At 38.8% G+C, this 20,207-nt stretch overlaps 1 protein-coding gene across 16 annotated transcripts in view; it reads right to left on the bottom strand.

The window, feature by feature from the left end:
- Positions 1-265: 265 nt before the first annotated feature.
- The window catches only part of Arpp21 (cAMP regulated phosphoprotein 21), a 148,889-nt gene continuing 128,947 nt past the window's right edge, over positions 266-20,207 (bottom strand). For 15 of the 16 annotated variants that reach the window (XM_047530875.1, XM_047530874.1, XM_047530881.1 and 12 more), the window contains 2 exons: positions 2,120-2,268; positions 266-1,046 (listed from right to left, as the gene is read on the bottom strand). In XM_047530875.1, the coding sequence (XP_047386831.1) occupies positions 789-1,046; positions 2,120-2,268 (407 nt within the window). In that variant the 3' untranslated portion in view covers positions 266-788. Of the gene's footprint in view, positions 1,047-2,057; positions 2,269-20,207 lie in introns of all 16 variants that reach the window. The other variant, XM_047530887.1, reaches the window with a different exon arrangement.

The following is a 20,207-nucleotide window of genomic DNA, read 5'->3' on the forward strand; positions in this document are numbered from 1 at the left end:
CCACGTGCAAGTTACATGCTGCAAAAATGTGAACTTGATGAATGAATGAAATGGATACCACGTTATCTTCAGGACCCTTATATAATATTAGGACAAGAAGTTGCTGTTGGGTGAGTGCTTGCCTACAACATCTCCTAATGTGTGGCTAATTCAATTGCAAATGCCTAGAACACATTTTCAAGCACTATTCATGAAATTGCACTTGAAGAGGATAACAGCAACACATCAAAAACACATGGAAAGAGAGAGTGAATCAAACTGGTGGTAAAAACATGACCTTCCTCCATAAGGTCAAATAGTTTTATTTTGAGTAAACACTACAATACAGTATATATGCATTAAAAAAAGAAAACTCTATAGTGTATATAAATTATTCCTTCCATTCATCAATTCTTCTTTTCTTTTCCATTACAGCTTTGGTACAATGTGATTCAGTATATAATTTTTAAATACTTTTAGCATCACAAACTCAACACAAAGTACAAAACTAATCCAAATGAGGGATATTATAATCTACACAGTGGTGTTCAGTGGTAGGAGAAAATCTTACCTTGATGAATTCATGTCACTAGCTAAGCTAGAAAGGCATACCTAGCAGACATGACAGAAATATGCACCATTAACCAGCTAACGTGTGTATTAGTCTTTGTTTATTTTTTACAGGATACCAGCAGCAATCTTTTGAGTGTTGAGTGAATACTTAAGTCCTCAGCCAGTCTTCCCAACTTGATCCTCTTCCTTTAAAGGCCATGAGTAATAGCTGATGAAATAAACCACAGCCAGAGCTCTCAAAATTTGACCTGCCAACCGGCGTTGCTCATACTTGCACAATTTGTCCTGCAGCTGGCCGACATGACAGGGACAGTGCTGGAGGGGCAGTGTGGGCCAATCAGCCTAAGGTTGTTCTGAGGGTTTGGCGGTGTAACGTTACAGTAAACAGGCATTCCAGTGGCCGGGAGTGACCCTTGAGCTGCCTGGTTAGGTAGCATGATTGGCTGTTGGTAGGACTGCTGCGGCAGTCCTTGAGAACCTTGCGTCATTGGCACCTGGAGAAAGACACAAGCAAGAAACATATGTGAAGAGGCTATTCTGATGCGTCAGTGAGTAAGATGTTGTCATGAAACTTACTCAAGTTTTAGTGTTGGACATTAATAGGTCACCGCTCCAATTTCTGCCATTTATCAGCTATTTCACTTGGGGAAATTCACTTATCTTCTCTGATTCCCTAGCCCAATTGGATAATGACATCTACTTCAAGCACCCACTGAAAGGACTACAGGAATGGTACAGAATGTCTGGCATGCAATACATGCTCATAAGGTGTTAGCTCTGAGCTTCCTTCCCTCCTTTGTTGATGTTCTCCAGGGACTGCAGTCCCGATTTCCCATGCTGGACTTCTCTCAACTTGGAATGCCATGCATATTTCTGGTTTTAGGCCAACAAAGTGGCTTGAAGTCTCCCAGAATAAGAGGGGCTTTGTAACTGATGAGCTAGGATAGATTCCATGGAACCAGAAATACATGGTGCAGCTAAATTTAATGATTAAAACACTGCACTAACTTCTTCCTGTTTATTTCAGGAGACAAATTTCCACTTCCAGTGTATTTCAAGATATAAATCACAAAAGAGTATATAACATATTTGAAATACTTGATTTGGTTTAGTCTGGAAAATGCAGCTGTTAAACCCATGAGTGCCCTTTAAGCAAATCTGAGATACCATTTTAAAATCTCTAATATCTTAAAATATTTGTAGAAGTTCATTTCTTAAGATGAGTACAAAAGTGAAAACTTATCATGAGGACTTTCTACCAATAAGTAAAAATTCAATAAAATACCCCCAATTCTTCATGCATAGAATTTCAATGAATTTTCTTCCATGAATAGGAAGTTAATATGGAAACACATTTAGCAGGGCATTCAAAATCCCTGCCATTACAGAAACAGGTTTCCCATTTTCAATTTTCCTTTTATAATCTTGATTCAAAGTCAACTAACAACAGTAGTAGGCCAAGCATCTACCACCCAGCCAATTACCCAAAAGAGGAAAGTACACACAGCTTCTACTTTGGCCAAGTACTACTTTGAAATCCACAGTTTTCCAAGCAGCTGGTGTGCACCTGATAAGAAGACATGGTTGGGTAGGAGACCATTACGCTTTGCACCGGAGTTCCTTGTTGGCTGCTCATCACGCTCTGATTCTGTGGTGGCTGCTGCACTCCCATAAGGCCTTGGAATCCCTGCTGACCAGACAAGACTGGCTGATAACCTGTGAGAAAAAGAAAAGTGAGCTTTTGAACTGGTGGTGCCAGGAGGAACAGGGTGATGCTACATGGAGTAAGAAAGAGCACTTGCTCCCAAGGCCATCTTTAGCATCTCCATCTCCATATCAAGAATGTATTATCCAGATGTTAATTTCCTTAAAAAAAAAAAAAAACTTATTTTTTTTAACTTCTAAGAGTAGACAAGATTATGGTTCCAAAAATATTTGCTGACATTTTGATAGTTAGGCAGAGTAGTCCCATGAGCCTGTGTGAGGATGGCAAATTCTTCATGACACAAGGATTGAGGTCTCTCGACATAAGTTGGTTGCTATAAATGACACCTCTCATACTTGTTTTTTTGTTTTGTTTTGTTTCATTTGGGGTGGGGGTTTCAATGACACTTGGAGAATTCACAGTTTATCAAAGTTTTTTAAATTAAATTTACTCATTCCCCTATTATCCCACTTTCCTGTAATTATCTCATTTCACATAGAGACTACCAAATAGCCTATTATCTCTGGATCACTTCTGTCTTTCCATGTCTTAGTGAACTGAATGACTTCACCACCCTGAGTAAATAAATATCCACTGGCTTAGACAAAAGGGCAACAGCAGGTGAAAGGTGTGTCGTGCTTTCATTCTGCTTCATCACCAGTTGCTTGAAGAAAATTCTCGTCAAACATTCCATAAGTGGCCATGTACTTACTAATTACATTAATAACAGAACACAACATTTCAGATTTTTTGTTTGCATCCTTCTGGATGGGTCAGTGGGTAATTCTCTTTTCTTTCTTTTTAAAGTGGACCAAAATAGATTTATTTCAGTTATTTCAATTGCCACGAAAGTGGTTTCAAATGCTTTCTTTATTTGACCAGGGGACCGGATGGGGGTTGTTGTGCTGGGGATTGAACTCAGGGTCTTGTGTGTACTAGGGAAGAGCTCTACCTCTCAGCTTCACCCCCAGCCTTAAGAAACATTCTTAAAGGAAGACTGTGAAGTGTGTTTATAGATATTGGGGAGATGGTTACGATTTAGGTAAAAATGACATAGTGATAGAGAAATTATAATAAATTCCCTTCATGTTGCAAAATAAGGTACTTCCAGAGCTTATAATATTCACCATACTGCATAACTGAGAATAAGCAGAGTTGCTGTCTTAATACAGTCCTCTGAGAGAGGAGAATCTTTAAAATCCTAGGCGGTTTTTTAACACAAACACTGGGCTAAGTTATACAACCAGATTCTAAAAATGAAACACAAGGTTAAAAGACACCTAGGCAATACACAGCATTAATAAATAACATGTTGAGTTCATGTGAGGGTTTTAGCTTTATACTGAAACAGGTTAAAATTATAGTCTTAACAGAAGAAAATACTTTGTTTTTGTTTGTGATATAAATGATATATTTTCATTCATTCCAGAAATATTGTGGAAACATGGCTTGCAAATAGTTACTGCATTAGGAGATTGGTTCAATCCACCAAAAGGGTTTCAAGCACAGTATCCTAAGTACTGAAGACTTGGGGACATCTTGTCTGTATTTACAATAGGGAGGGAGAACCAGTGGTCACTTTAAGTCACCCTTTGCCCTTCATTATGTGTCCCCTTATTTCACATTCCCATTACTTGCCCAATTCATTCTCACAAAGGTTTTGACTTACTGAGTTATTTTAAACCCTTGTAAAGGCATCATTTATTATCAGTAATGTTAAGGATAATGACCACCCTCCCTCCAGCTTCATTCTGACCATAGTACATGGTCAAAGCTCAGCAGTCTGTTTAAGTTTAATAGTTTCAACCCAATGGGCTATATAGCTGAAGTGTTTACAGTTTATACAGTAAAGAAAAATCAACAGACTTAGGAATAAAAATTCAACTAAGGTCACATCACTACAAAAACTGACTCTCAGAAGCCCTCATATGCAGAGGTACTTCAGAAAAATTTCTTTTAACATTAATTGAAAAAAAAAATGTTTTCTCTTGGTTCTTATTCTAAATCTTCCTTTCTAATTCATACATCCAATTTCCCTGAAAAAACATGAGGCTATTTTACCATTTTGTTATGACATTATCCCAAACCACATCAAGTGCTTTGTAGCATGAATGATTATATACCATTGCTCATAACCAATCATCTACCTTTCCATTTAATCCTATAGCAAAGAGCAAGCAATGTGAACTCACTGCTGAGTCCATGACATTGTGATTATCATAGTCTCATATCTAACGAAAGAGTCAAAGTACAGGTTGAAATGAGAGAAATGTCTTACTATTTGGGGCTTGCAGATGACCATATAGTGAAAACCCAGTCAACCTCAATGGATCTTTGGCAAAATTCGCATCACCTCTGGGCAAACCAAGAGAGAAGACGAAAGAAGAAGAGAAGAGAGGGCAGGAGAGGAAACAGAAAATGGGGTAGCCTGATGTCTCAAAATTATTTATGTATTTGCTTAATGAATCCTTACATCCTTTTTTCTGAGTCCTTTCATTCAAAATGGAGGTAGAAACAAGAGATTCCTTTATTACACCAGCCTCTATACCAGAATGGCGGTGAAGAGAAAACAATAGAGATGTTAAGACTATCAGATAATCAGAACATCTTGGGAGGAAAAGGAAGTAAGCATCCAGTAACATTCAAGGAGAGAGAGAAAAACAAAACAAAAAAACAAACAAACAAACAAAACACAGAAAATTGAGTGGGCCCCTTCCAATAAAGGCGAGAGCCCGGGAGAGCAGGATCCCCGTCTACTGTGAACACAGACTCAGCTGCACTGCATCGTCTCCCTCTGTGGCCTCCTCTGCCTGATGATTTGTGAGCTTTAATATTCAGTTATGCATAGCAATGGACTACCAGCTTCGCACTGGGGTCCCACAGTAAACACACTTAAGGCAAATAAGGATTTATGTGGGGAGCAAATACTCTCCAATTTCAAGATGAAAACCTAAGTGTAAGGAGAGTTCAATTTATATTCATGAATCCCATTCATTTCTCAATTCACTCTCCAGGCAAGAAATTTACATCTGGCATGGTTTAATTGGGAGGGGGTGCTCATTTCTTTAAATTATGTCAGAGAAGGTAGGTTACAGAATGGTCCCTAAGACAGGAAGCAGTCTGGAATGTGAATCTGAGCTTTCGTCCAGAAATAGACAAATAGAAATGAGATAGCTGTGACCTAAGAATGAACCAACAGTGTCTGCCTGGGACACTGCATACCCCAAGGCAGAGATGGCAGTACTGGTGGCAACCTGCTTATCTTGTCTATTCAAATGAGAAATGTGTTCTGGTTTGTCAATTCTTAGCTGTGAAATGACAACTTTTTCATATTTATTGAGGATTAGCAAGATATAATGCATCTTACAAAATAGAGACAGCAATAGTCTTGTGCCTTGTAGGCTTGCTAAGGAGATGATAAAGACATTAGCTATTTTTATTATTTCATTCTCAGTCAAGATGGATTCAATTTTCAAGTCACATGTGTCATTTATTTCCTGAAAGAAAGAAGGTTAGGAATGGACAAATGCCTACTAGCAAATAAAGAATGTACTCTGCTGGAATGGAGAAGCTATAAAATTTAAAATGTCTGCCTTGTATAAATCTGAAAACTGAATAGGGTTTCTGCCAAAGTACAAGAGTTGTTGAATACTTTTTTGTAGTCTGAGGATAATTTGGTAATATTCACACAAGAAAACATTTCTCTTGACATACTCTAATTATGAGGAGTCACAGTCTATAATGATTAAGCAACATAAATTGGTAAGATTGTGACTGGCATTATTTTAACTCTTACTGAAGTACTTTGTTACAGATATAACATTTTGGGAAAAAGCAAAATGTCAAAATAGTAACCTATATTTGGGGGTTTCTGATAACCCTGCTGTTGTTGGTAATAGAGGCTGAAGACCAGGAAAAGAGGAAATAAGAGAGTGAATTTCTTAAGAAGTTAGCCAGTCCTTGCTCCCCCAATTCACCCAAGCAATGTAATTTACATGTGTGTTAATAGGTGAAGAATTCTTGATATGGTAGAATGTCTTTTCAAATGATTAGATTTAATTATCTGCTTAATACAAAACTCATGTGTCTTGGATGAACCGAGGTACAAATATTTTCCCAAGTTTCTAAGGCATCATCAAGCAGCTCGCTTCTAGATTCAAACTGTGCTTTGTTCAAGGTTTGAGGTGGAATTACAGTAGCTCAGCAAATTCTTGAGTGTGGCATAGCTGGTAAAAAAAAAAAAAAATATGAAGAAAAGTGTTTATCCAGGACTGGGTTATCCTTTTGCTGAAGTTTTACAGTTTGTGCATTTTGATACTTTTCAATATCCACCTGGTTCTGTTTCTTGGCTTCCTATCAATTCCTGTACACTTTCATCAGCTTTGAAGATTTACTATTATAAACCAGCCACATGTGTCGATCACTGACTCTAAGCCAAACAGTGAATTAAGGGCTTTTGCAATCACAATCTCGAGAAGCTGTTGCTATGGCTTAAACTCCTTTTATGGAACAGAAAACTGTAACTTAGAAAGATGTAGCAACTCATCAAGGTCACACAGCTACTCTACAGGAAAACAAGAATTTACAATGTGGTTTTCTGAGTTTGGAGCTCTTGTTCTTACTTACTGAAGGGACATCCTAATCCTTATTCCTTCTTCCAATTCTCACACCCTTAACATAATCTCTTTCATGTGGCCAGTATTCAATGATCATTTATTGCATTAATTGCTTTCTCAATAGTTAACAATGATTAAGTAAAGAGGGAAAGAATTATACTTCACAGTTAGTTGAACAAGGTTCTGTTTGTATCATAGAAAGAATGGAAATCAAAGGAAAAGAACAACTGCCTTGTTAAAACCAACTTATATTGCTCAATAACTGTTTTAAAAGCTAGTTATTTAGATAGTGGGACACCAGACAAATGGGGGGGGGGTGGTTTCCAAATGGATTCCAGTTCTTCCATTTACTTTATTAGTATCAAGTTACCTGATATTACAGCTTTCATTTACTAGGACCATTTCAAATAATGACTCTTCTCACAACTTTGGAAGAGAATGCATATTTACTCTAGTTTCCACCTCCACCCCCAAAAAAATTACCTTTAAAATCTTGAAATAGAAGGTAAAAACAGCTCAATTCTATATGAATGAATTCAGTCACATGACTCTCCCAAGACAATTGGCTATTCCTGGAAAAGTCACTTGACCTTTGGAAACGAAGATATTGTTGATTGTAGTTGGAAGATAGTAATAGGTAAGGGAAAGAAGATTAAACAGGGACTCTGCAAAACAACTTAGGGTACCAGATGAGGGTCTTGGGAAAACAAGATTCCCCCAGGCCACCCTACTGCATTTCAGAGTATAGTCTGCTATCTATAAACCATGCTCATTCTGTGAACACGACGGGTTTATTCCCAAACCCAAAGTTTTATTTCACTACTAGGGCACTGGCTCTAGGGTGGGGAATCCTTTGGTTTCATCTCCTGATAGAGCTGTGGTGATCCAGGTGGCTTCAGACGGGGTGAGGAGATATGCCGCTTGATATCCTAGGATCCCCACGGTTCTTGAAAGAGAAATCACTGCCATATGCCTCAGTGAGGTGGATTTGGGAAAATAGCTGTTCCTTGCCTGCAGCTCTTTCCTTATGTAAAGGGGAGGACCACCTCAGCAATTGCACTTACCTGAAGACCAGGGGCCCTCAGACTCCAAGGAAGCTACCTCGTTTCACCCAGCATGCCCTACTCTCATACATATCCCAGGTTAAACTTCCCAAGAATAGCAATATAGGTCAAGTGGGGACAATTTTGAAAAGATTGGTGTGACTCATGTGAGGCACTTTGACTCTAGGCCAATCTCCCAATTTGTGAGACCCCAAACTTTAAGTAGGACCTTTAAAACAAGAAAGCAACATAGAGTTGGAAGACATTTTATTTTTAAACATGTTAAAGATACAGGATCTTAGAGATGTTAAAATATAGGCTAAATATACCTAGTTGGGAAATCATAAATAGGCACTCTTCTGTTTAAACGTGAAGTGAAATTGTAAAAACATGGTTCTAAAGATTCAAAAGAGAGAGTGCAAAAAATTGCTTTCTCCCCCTTTCCTTGAAGCCTATTACAAGTTCTTTCATCTTTGATGCATATGCCCGCATTCACCTTACATATTGGTAGTCTCTGAATCCATCCTCTTTCTTTTCGTCAGCATTCATTATTTAGTGGTTTAATTCCTTGGGAACATGCTGCAGAATGGCCTGCAGGGAGCCTGCTTGGGAATGGAGGTAATGCAGCCCACATCCCAGTGAAGACCAGTCCATCCTAATGAATTTGAGGGAAGCTGTGACAGGCCCTAAGTGGAACCAGCCTTCCTGAAGCAGTAGTTTTTCTTCATACTTGCTCTTTTGCTCATTAGCTTTCACACTGCACAGAGTGTAATTCTTAAAAGCCTCTTTACTGTCCCCTGAGAACATCCATGCATGGGTCATTTTCTAATGGCCGTACACATCAGACGAACCATCCTATTACTGCAAGCTTGGGGGCCTCTTCACTGCAATTATACCATCCTGATCCATGTTATCACAAATACAAAGCTGGTTTTCTTTCTCTCTCTTTCTCTTTCTATTTTTTTTTTTTTTTTTTTTTTTAAATCAGGGCAAACATGAGAGACACTGTTAAATGACTAGAGGAACCGATCATGCACGGAATTTCAATGAGTGCCTCTCAGGGAAGCAACACTGAATTCCATTTTAAATGGAAGAGGCCGTCATATTATTGAAGTAATTCTCTGAACTTTCCTGGCCCATAGTGCTGTGCTGACAGCCAGAGAGCTTCAACAACCCAGAGGGAGAAATGCTGCCTGAAAGACTCACAGACATTTTACTTTCTTAATTAGGTTGAGCAGCTTAGAAGAAAATGTAGCATTCCTGCACCTCAACCAGCAGTGTTAATTATGGACATACTTAAAACCCACCTGGGTGGCAGGAAACCGATGCTGAGGTGACACAAGGATCCTTTCCCCAGATCATGCTTGGGGCAAAGTCAAGTCGGAGATGGCTGTAATAACGGGTTCTGGGATAATAACCCCCCTCGTGGTTATTTCCATTGATGAATTGCTATTGACCAGCCAACTGGAGCAGGATAATCATAAGGTCAAAAGTCATGGGGGTCAACATCACTGTGATCAAATTACTGTCACTGTTGCTTGGCTACAGGGTATAACCCAGCCCTGGCCAACTATCTCAAAATAAGTGCTATGGTCACACACACTATCTCTGGAAATCTACCCATCACTACAAGGGGAAAACTATTTCATAGGTAACAGCGAATCAAAAGTACCCTTTTATGTAAGAAAGCCCCATGCATCATTATGTCCAGTCAAATATGACTATCTCCTTCAATTCCAGACTGACAGGATTCTCACCCAAACACTATTCTAGTGGTAGATTTAGCAATTATATTGTTCTAGTGTTAAGAATCTACTGGGAGGCAGCATCAATGAGCTAGGACAGAGACAATGAAATTATGAACTAAGGCAGAGGTGGTAGGAATGAGAGAAAGGACACAGAGAAATGCTCAGGATGTGACCTGTCAGAAATAGGCATCTATGAATTCTAATAGTATCACACATTTGATATGACATGAGAAGCTCTAATTATACTATAATCATGATTATTAGTGCTCTGCAGGAAAATTGGCTATTCGAAGGGAAAGAAAGAAAGAAAGAGAGAGATTGAAAGAAAGAAAGAGAGAGAGAGAGAAGAAGAAGAAGAAGAAGGAGGAGGAGGAGGAGGAGGAGGAGGAGGAGGAGGAGGAGGAGGGAGGGAGGAAGGAAAGGAAGAAAAAGAAAAAGAAAAGAAAGCCCTGGTCTATAATGCTTGCTAATTTTCCTGGTGCAAATTTTCTCACCATAGCTTATTTCAAACAACCAAAGAGCTTAATATCCAAGTTGGCACAATACTTGAATTTTTAGGAGTTGGGTTTTTGAACTAGTATGAGATACCTCTGGCACACCTCTAATCTAATATTTGATGCCAATCAAATTTGCAATTCATTTAAATTTTTGTTCTATTGGTCTTTCCTTCTATAAATTTACTGGCTATTCTTTGCCATGTGGTTGAAGAATAACTCCTTAACAGTCATGTCCAGCGCTAACACCGGTGGTGGCAATATGCCTTAAAGAGAAGCTTGTGGCACAACGGGATGGAGCGAAACTAGAAGCATGTCTTAGACTCTCAAAACCATTGAGTGAGGAGATTTTACTTCAGGTGCTTTTACTTTAGGTGCTTTTACTTCAAGTGTGGGTGAGCAAATAGGAAATATGTAATAGAAGGCTTCCAGGAAGTCATTTAGGACAGTATATTAGAATATGAGTTGATATTTGTTAATGGGATGGGATCAGGTGGGAAGAATTAGGACAAAAATAGTATACCTGTGAAGGCATGAAGATCTACATGTGTCAAGTTGAGGAATGTCAAAATATATTCAAAGATGGTGAATATGTAGAGATGGCAGCAGATTAGTAGTAGAAGAGGATAGAAATGGAGCTAGATTCAAGTCCCAGGGCCTTGAAAACTATGCTATGAAATTGAACTGATTGCTGAAAGATTTGGGCACCATGCAAGATATATAAGCACAGTAGTGAAATGATAGACAGGAACTTCAAAAGGATTCTCCAGGAGACACTTGCAAGAATGCATAACTGGAGACTGGTAGTCTAATAGGCAATAGCAATAACCTAAGGCGGAGACAACGAAGATATGAGCCAAGGCAGGTGAAACAGGGATGGAAAAAAGGAACACATCAGAGGTATTTAGGATGTGAATTGTTAGAAATTGGCATCAATGAATTGCAGGTAAGAGATAAGAGGAAAAACCCCAAAATGAGCCTCCAGTTCTGGTTTGGGGAAGCAGTGAATTGTAATTCCTTCACTGTAAAAGCAAGGAAGAACAAGCATAGGGAGATGATCAGCAAACTCATGAACAAAAGGGTCTGAGCTCAGATGAACTGTTGGAACTTAGTTGCTCTTAAGGACAGTCTATTTCTGAGAAGGGGAGATATTGAACAGATATCAAAATGAAGGCATAAGGCAAAACTGTCTTCAGATACTGGACTGATAAAATGAAAACTGAAGAATGAAGGGAGGTCAAAAAATCAGAAGAACCAGAAGAAAATGGTATCCAGAAAGAAAAGGGACGGGAGGGTTTCAAGAAATAGAAACAGACAATGACTAGGGTTGCAGAACTACCAAGGAGAAAAGTAAGTGGACCGCAGGTTAGTGACCTTGATAAAAGCAATGGGGGTGGTGGGCAAATCAGTCTGCAGGGGGAAAGGATTCTTTTGAGAAGTCTAGGAGCCAGGCATAGTCCCAGGCAGAGAACTGGGCAGAGCCAGAGAGCACATTGAGTGGCTGGGGTGTCATGTTTTGTTTTAACATGGGATTGGAAAAATATCAGAAGTATTTTTTGTGCTTTTTTATTTTTAAGAAAATAAAGAGGAAAACATTAAAAATCTGGGAGAGGGAAGGAAAATCTGTGAACTCGTCATAATTCATAACACATTCAAAATGAAAGAGTTGCCAAAGAGCAGGAAAATTAGGATTTGTGGAGTGCAAAGGCCCACACTTGTGATTCCACTGACTGGGAGACTGAGGTTGCAGGATCTCAAGTTTGAGGCCAGCCTCAGCAACCTAGTTAGACCTGTCTCAAAATATAAATAAATAAATAAATAAAAAGATAGATAGATAGATAGATAGATAGATAGATAGATAGATAGGATTAGGGATGTAGTTCCGTGGTAAAGTGACCCTGGGTACAATTCCCAGGTTACTGCCCCCCCCAAAAAAAAATCGAAACAAAGAAACAAAGAAACAAAGAAGGGAAAATAGTTGAAGGACTTGATTAATAAAGAATCTATCATTTTTCTCCTCTGGACTATGTAAGCTCACAATCTTGCCATCTCACTGCTATATCCCTCATTTGATCCAGCAGCAAAGTGTACTCTCTGCCAAATTGGTTGAAGACAGAAAACAGCTCAGAGAGCTTATTATGATCCAGAGCCAAATGCTATAACATAATTCTGAGAAGACAGCCGAAGATAACTTCTGACAAGAATATGAAGGAAAGATGCTCTTATTTATGTTAAGAACATGATTAGCATTCTGTGATCCTTACGAAATGGCAATAACCCAAAAAGTCTTGATTAAAGATGAATGAGAGAGCACATGGTCTCACAAACTCTCCATTCAAAATTAATAGGCAGGATCCATTGACATGATGACATGCTGTATTCTATCTACTCAAATGGACAATCGAAAGAAATTCCCTTGAAACTGAAGCAAGCATTAGTAACTTATTTCCCTCTACATCATGCACACATATTCTTTGAGCCCATATATACCAAATGCTAAGCACTTATGTTTTCAGGATGTAGTTTCTTCTGTTTTCTCCTTAAGACCCAAATAGATATATAGCAGTCAGTTTTATAATTTCAGGATACTAAAAATGTTAAAAGATCAACTTTTTGAAATTACACTGCAACCCAAGAAAAATAGATGGGTTCTAGATTATGTGTTACACACACAGCACATTAAAACCTACAGCAACAATACACCTGAGCTTGATATAAAATTTTGTGTTCTATCAATAACCAATATTTTCCAGGGTGAATTCCAGGCTGACAATTTTTAAAGTTGTGATTATAGTTAGAGTTGGAGAACATGACCTCTGATTCCCTGTTATTCTGTGTTTTCATTGCTATTGCAATAGATGATCCTCCAGCAAAGACTCTGGACACCAGTTGATGTCACAGACCCAAGCAAGAGTAAAGAGATACTTTCTGTCTCCTTACATAAGCAACTAACTCAGGATCATCCTTGGTAACAGCAATAAGGAAGATTTTTAATCTCACTGTGTAGAGAGCTGTTATTTAAAAGTATTTTTTCTCTGGACGGAGGCAACGATCAGAAGTCTGCAGGTTTGTCCACACAAATATAAATGTGCATACCTTTTCATCTGGTTGGATTGGAAGCTATGGTTAACACTTAAATCAGATTTCATATTAATTAAAGTGGAAGTACAACGGAAGGACAAATGGTCTGTCCTGAAGATTCTTCCAACCCGCCCTCAAGGGCAGACTGTCTTCAGCAGTTAGGTTTTTTTTTTTTTTTTTTTTTTAATGGTTTGCTCCAGGGTAGCAAGAGAAATGATTCAGATCCTTTACTTGTTAAATTTACCCTTCACCCCAAGGCATTCAAGGGTACTATTTGCTTTCCATCATGGTTAAGAATGCTTTATATGCACCCAAATGGAGCAACAGCAATTTGGGATGTCAGGGAGCTCATTGCCTAAGGTTCCTCATAAGGCTGCAGGGGAGCTGCTCCACAAGGCACAGCCAGGTCCCTAAACTCTCCCGAGGAAGACCCCCTCTGGGCCAGGACCCCTGCTGCCTTCAGCAAGGTGAGATGGTGCTAACACTGAGTCTGTGGGAGCCTCGCCTGGGCCTCACATTCTAGTCTTAACTCTCTGAAGCCAGCAAGAGGGCACTATTCAAGGCCGATCTGTGCCCAGCGAGGTGTGCATGCTGGCTTCTCAGAGCTGGAAAGCCTCATCACATTGCCTCTACCCACTTCTTCTCCCAGCTGGAACATTTTTTCCTCCTGGGTCAATGGTTCTGAAAGCCAAAGGCCTATTGAAAGCCAAGGGCCTATTGAAAGCCAAATTGCTGTGTCCCCATGCCAAGAGATTCTGATCCAGTAGGTTTAGACTGGGGTCTGAAGTTTTGCATTTTTGACAAGTTCCTGGATGATGCTGAAGCTGCTGATCTGGGGACCACATTTTGGGAACAACCGGCGGAGCCTTTATGAAGTGTTATCTGGATCGAGATAACAGTGAGAAGTCTCAATAGTCTTCCTTGAAAACCTATTGTTCAATTTACTTATTACCTTTCCCCTCACAGAATAAGCAACAGGGTCTGGCAAATCACATTCTGTGGAGCCTATCTCTTCTCTCTAACTTCATTTTACTCATCTGTAAAAGGGACACAATCCTCTGCCAAAGGGTGTCGGGACGGGCTAATGTCCTTCTTGTAAAACACATACCACTTGGTTGGCAATAGCCAATATATGGAACTAAACTTCCTTTGTTCTTCACATACTCTGCTCACCTAGTATGACCTCAAATCTTGTTTTATTACTTTTTTAGATCCTGCTTCCTACACAGACGGTAGATCTCTAGAGAAAGCCTATCTGACACATCTCTGCCTGTCCTTGTATTCTACATTCAGTGCCTAGTAATATTCAGTGATAACGTCGATAAAGAAACCGCCTTATCACCCTCACCCCACAAGCATCCTGCAAAGGGACATAATAGAAAATAAGCAAACAAACACAAACTTGAAGGAAAATAATGAAGAAGCAATGCGCACTGAACAGAGCCCGAAGCCCAAGGCATGAGAGGCAGCAGAAGGAAAATGATTTATCATCATCACAACAGAATAAAGAAAAATCTGGACAGGCAGCATCTGCTTCTCTTGCCCCCCTTGACTCTAGGAAAAAAGAAAAAAAAAAACAAAAAACTTCTAACAGTAAATCAAGAGGACACAGCATAGATTTCTAATTCCATGTCTCCTTGCTGGGATGAAGACGATGATAGTACCAAAGTTGGAGAGGGAAGGGAAAACACCTGAACCAGGTTCTGGCTGGTATTCTCACAACAATGAGGCATTTGGGAAACCAAACTGGGTCCTTGCAGTCTTGCGCTGTTTAGGACATAACTGACTTTGCTGACCAGTGGTTGTACTCCCTTTAACTGCTTTAACCTTCATTTGACCTAAAAGCAAACAGGACTCCTGGACTCTCTCTGTTCCCTCATATACAGCCCTTCTTTGCTTTTCTGACCACTTTCTGGGGCCTCACTAATGCTGTGTCATTAGACCTGATTGTGAGCAATGGATTTGGAGATATCCTGGTCCAACAAGCTCTGGGTGATGAAGCTGAAGGTCAGAGGACTAAGAAAGCTACCTGCACAGGATCACATACAGAATATCTCATAAATCAAGGACTACCTCCCTATTCCTGCTAAATATCTCTCCAGGGTACCTATCGCTAAGCTTCATGCAGACTGCACTATTGGAATGTTTTTGCTCCCTAACCATTCTAGGAATTGTGTTGCATTATTTTGGTAATAGTCCACGAGTGCTTCAGAATCCAACAAAGATGCCATTTCCTTTTTACACATACAGCTGTGGTGATCTTATTGTTACTGGAGTCCACAGAGGACATCTGTGTTCATGAATTGGAACTCTCACCTATTCTGCTTCCAGTAGTTACTGATAAACTGTTTTGCAATAACACAGATTAAGGCATCAGGGAAGAAGAAAACAAAGAGCTTGGGAGGTTCAAGGATCTTATAATCAGTTGCGAAAAATGGAATCAAACCATCTCTTTAGAAATGGTCAGCTCAACTATATCCCAATGTTTAGATGTGCATAGTAGTAGCTATTTCCCAGCAGAGAGCATTCTGAGGATATCATGTCAGGGATTATTAAAACAGACCACACGTGTACCAACTCAAACAGGAAAAGCAAGCATTCTCTCTTCAAGCAATACAATGACTTTCATTGATGTACTTTATTGTACTCACCAGGTACAACTCTTATTCTCATTTTACAGAAAACGGAAAATGAAGCACAAAGAATGGGGCAGATCATTTAAGGTTATGCAGCTGAGAAGTGCCAGAATTAAGACACAGGTGTTCCAGTGATTTTGTTCCCATTTCCTCAAGGTCCACACGACAGAATACAACTTAATGATCCAACTGGAGATATTAATAAAGGGAGTATACAAACTCAAAGTCCAACGGAAGGGAGCCACCCAGAGCCTAACAGCAGTGAACTGTTTTCTCCCCTACACCTGCCTGTGTCAGAAGAGAAGCCAGTGGTACTGGAAGGCCGTGAGACCTGAGAGGAGGGGCTTCCTGCCAGAACCACTACCTTCCAAGGCAGGGAGGGAACAGCAAAGAGACTCCGCTTGCTCTTTCTCCCTCTGCCCTTTGATCTCTTGCTGTTGATACCTTGCATTAGCGAAACACACTTAGAAGCCACAGAACAATGAAACCTGAGAGATACGTTCATGGTGTCAGGAGAGAAGGCTAGAGAACGTCACGGCGATGTGAGGACAGGCCAAGTAACCAGCCAGCCCCTTCCTGTTAAAGATTACAGAAATGCATTTCTACCTCATGAAGCATTTCCAAGCTACTGGGCCAAACTGCTCAAGTGAAGGTGCTTTTAAAAGAGTTGGATAATGCTTTATTCCATTACTGTCTCTTGCTTTTATAGAACTTTGTTCCCTTCAGAAATGATCCTTTGTAACACCTGATAATATGTCAGCGTATGCACTTAGCATGACTGCTTTGGCAATTAAGTAAATGTTAACTCTCAAATTTATATGTCATTAGGTATTAGGGTAGAATATTTGACTCACTGGCCTAATACTTGTCTTTCCATTTGGAGGAAATGGCAACGTTTGTAGGGAACTGGTAAAAAGTACTATTAAATAATGTCACTGTTTAAATATCCTGTAGGGCAAGAGGGAAAAAAGTTAAATTATGATTCAACTCAAGCAGCACTACTCATTTTGTTGAATTTGACATTTTCCTGTGCTGGCTGTGGCACCAGATGGTTAAGATAGAATGGATAACAATGAGTGAAGACTATTTCAGGGAAAATTAAAAAAAAAAAAAAAAAAAAAAAAAAGGAAGATCTAGTTTATTTCTGCAATGACCCTAACTGGTCCTTGCATTCTGCAAGCACATTTGATTTAGAAAATGCTCTGCTGTAATTAGTTTCATGTTTAGTATATTTAAACATCATTTATTCAAATACTCAAAGCAACCATCAGCAAGATGAAATAGAATGAAGGAACACCTAAATGAGACTTAAAATAAGTTTCTGGTGTTATATTTACGAAGTTTCTGTTTCCAAGTGGAAAAATCACAGGCTTCATAATCAGACAAATAAGGAGCACTTCCACCCACTGGCTGTGTGACTGAAAAATTGCCTGTTTTTTTTTTTTTTTTTTTTTTTTTTTTTTTTTTTTCAAGCTTTGTTTTTCTTGCCTACAAACTGGGAGCAAATAATTTCCAACTTTCCTGGGCTTTTGTGAAGGTTAGGTAGATATTGGGTAATGTGACTTACTCACCACTTGGCATTTACTACTACATGGTATTTGTTACCACTAAATGGTGCTCGGTGAATGGAAGAATTTTTCTCTCTCCAGAATTATACCTTACATGAAGAACAAAGAGCAGTTGATAGTACCAGGAGGGACAGACCACACCTACTGCAAACGAACAAACAAATGAACAAGAATTTTGGAGATGCCCCTTCTAGCCCCTTCTAGGCTTCAGCACACAAAATTTCCATGAGATCCAAGTCCCAGTCATTAAGTGAAATACACATGGAGGAGTTAAGGCCATGCAATGAATATGCTCTCCTGCCCTTGAATTACATAGAAACTGCAATCTCTAGTAGCAAACGCCACAGAAGCAGATCTGAATGCAAAGGCAGACAAAATGCTTTGTACAGCAGGGAGTGGAAAAGGCAAACTGGTTGTAGCTAGGGAGCAGATGTCCGGGAAGGAATCATTTGGACAGGCATTTGGACGCCAAGCTCTGGAAGACACTGATTGCTGGGCTGTAACTTCAGGGCAGCCAGGCTGCTGTACTCCTTAAAGGCTGCAGCCATGAGCATCACCAAGGACTCAGAAATGTGAGGATTCTTCTTGCTCCCATATAAGAAACAAATCCAGTTCTCCACTGGTTTTGGTCTCCTAATCAAAGCTATGTTTATGTGTCCCATAAGCGGCCACAGGAAAAGGAGAACTCTCCTTCATCTAAAACCATCTCAGAGTCAAAAGGTGGTGAGTATACTCTAGATTCAAGCAGGTGCCTTTCAGTCTTTTAAATGCAGCCCCTGTTATCATATCAAAGATAGTCTACAAAGCGGTGGTCCCTGTCCTCTGCTTCCCCTGGGAGTTGCTCTTGCTAAGGTGAATCTCCTACCTTGTCAAACTACTACAAGGCTTCATAGCGTCTAGCTGCTAGCAGGCCTGGGTCTCTTGCAGAGAGGTACAGAAAACCTTCCACTTCATAAATATTTTCACCTAACCATTCTTTTTTAGAGCTAGATGACTGAGCAAGTAATTTTTAAGAAAAACGCCTAATATTTTCAATTTATAGACTATGGATTATATTTTAGAATTTTTAGAATAATATATATGGGTCAAGTTGGCTTCTTCTCATTTAACAAGAGACACATGATGTTTAATTTACCTTCTGTTTAACTATGTTATTAAAATTATGATTTGTGAACAGATACCTTTTGGAATCTTGGTCTTAGAATTAAATGAATAATAAAAAGGACATTAAATTAAAGATATATTTAAATGCCAAGATAGACAAAGCATACTTTTTCACTTGATGTTTGGAATGTTATGCTTTATGCATTTAAAATGCCAACTGGTTAGTTTTGACAATTTTTGTGTTTCGTTTCTAATTTATGAGATAAGACAAAAGGATTCATGCTGCTCACTGTAAGCAGTTATTCACAAAAAAGCACATTTGGATTACAGATAGCCTTTATTCTTTCTAAAGAAAAAACTGAGTTGGAATAAATGTCACTCTTTTCCTTTTTAAAATTTTTTGGATGCTATTTATTAATTTTAATTGCTAGCTCTTATTTAATACACAAGATAAAATACGTTGCATAAAATGGAGATTAAAATATATTTCTCTCACTTTAACTTTTTTTTAAGTAACAGAGGCAAATTTTTATATAGGGTGACTAAATGTGCTCATTAATGCTGATGCTCTAGTGTAATTATTAGTGGCCTCTTTTCACTCTCAAATGAGTTCAGATGATAAACTGTATGATTACTCAATATACAAATAGGCACACACATATACATATATTTATGCATATACATGTATAGTATGTGTGTACATGCATGCACACATACAGATACATTTTATGAATATAGTAAAGATTTTATTGAAATGAACTTAGAAAATGTTATTCATTTTGTGTTCCTCATAAATGGCATTTGTCATTGGTTTCTTTTTTCTGTCTTTAGCTGATGGTTCACTGTGCATCTAAGTTGAAGAATGTATGGCTTAGAATTAAAATGATTTCAAACAGTTTGGCAGCTAATTAAGTTGAAAACAGTGCCAAAATGAGTAAGTGACTGAGTCAGGGAATATATGCTCATCTAATTTGTATTTTGCTAGTTATTCACTCAGAGTGCACCTTCAAAAACAAATTTTGGGGGGTGGGGTAGAACGGTGATACTAGTTTTTAAATCAAACAGAAATTAACAGAATACACAGGTTACAAAGTGCTACTTAATTTCCTCACTTATTTTTGAAAGGGGGTGAAGTAGGCAATAAAATAACGGGAACCAGAAGAAAGTTTATTGATCTGGGCACATACGTTTAATACTTATAGAGGAAGATGAATCACATTGAAAATTTGATAAAGTGTTGAACACTTTTCCAGTTGACTGTGTCCAGTTACATACAAAAGCATTTTGCACAAAATTTTTCAGATTTTAGGAACCCCAGAAAACCTAATCATGAAATTCCAAATTCAAAACACTTGATCTAGCAGGAGAGATGTGCTATTCTCATTCTTTATCATTCAAATATAACATAATTCAAATGGAGTCCACTTCTCGATACACTACTCCAGCAAGATTCTAAGCATTAAAAAAAAGGTGCAAGAGAGGGAGGGAAGACTGGAGGAATTCACAAGGAATACATTTACATTGGTAAAAAAAGAAATTTCTGCTACACAGACAAATGCAGGAATCTACTCAGGAGAGACAACACAGCTCTCCAAGATATTTCTTGGATATTTATGAATTAAATATACAAAGGAAGTTATTATGACAAGATCATATCAAA

The sequence above is a fragment of the Sciurus carolinensis genome, chromosome 17 (assembly GCF_902686445.1).
Source record: "Sciurus carolinensis chromosome 17, mSciCar1.2, whole genome shotgun sequence".
In the NCBI taxonomy this organism is placed as follows: Eukaryota; Metazoa; Chordata; class Mammalia; order Rodentia; family Sciuridae; genus Sciurus; species Sciurus carolinensis.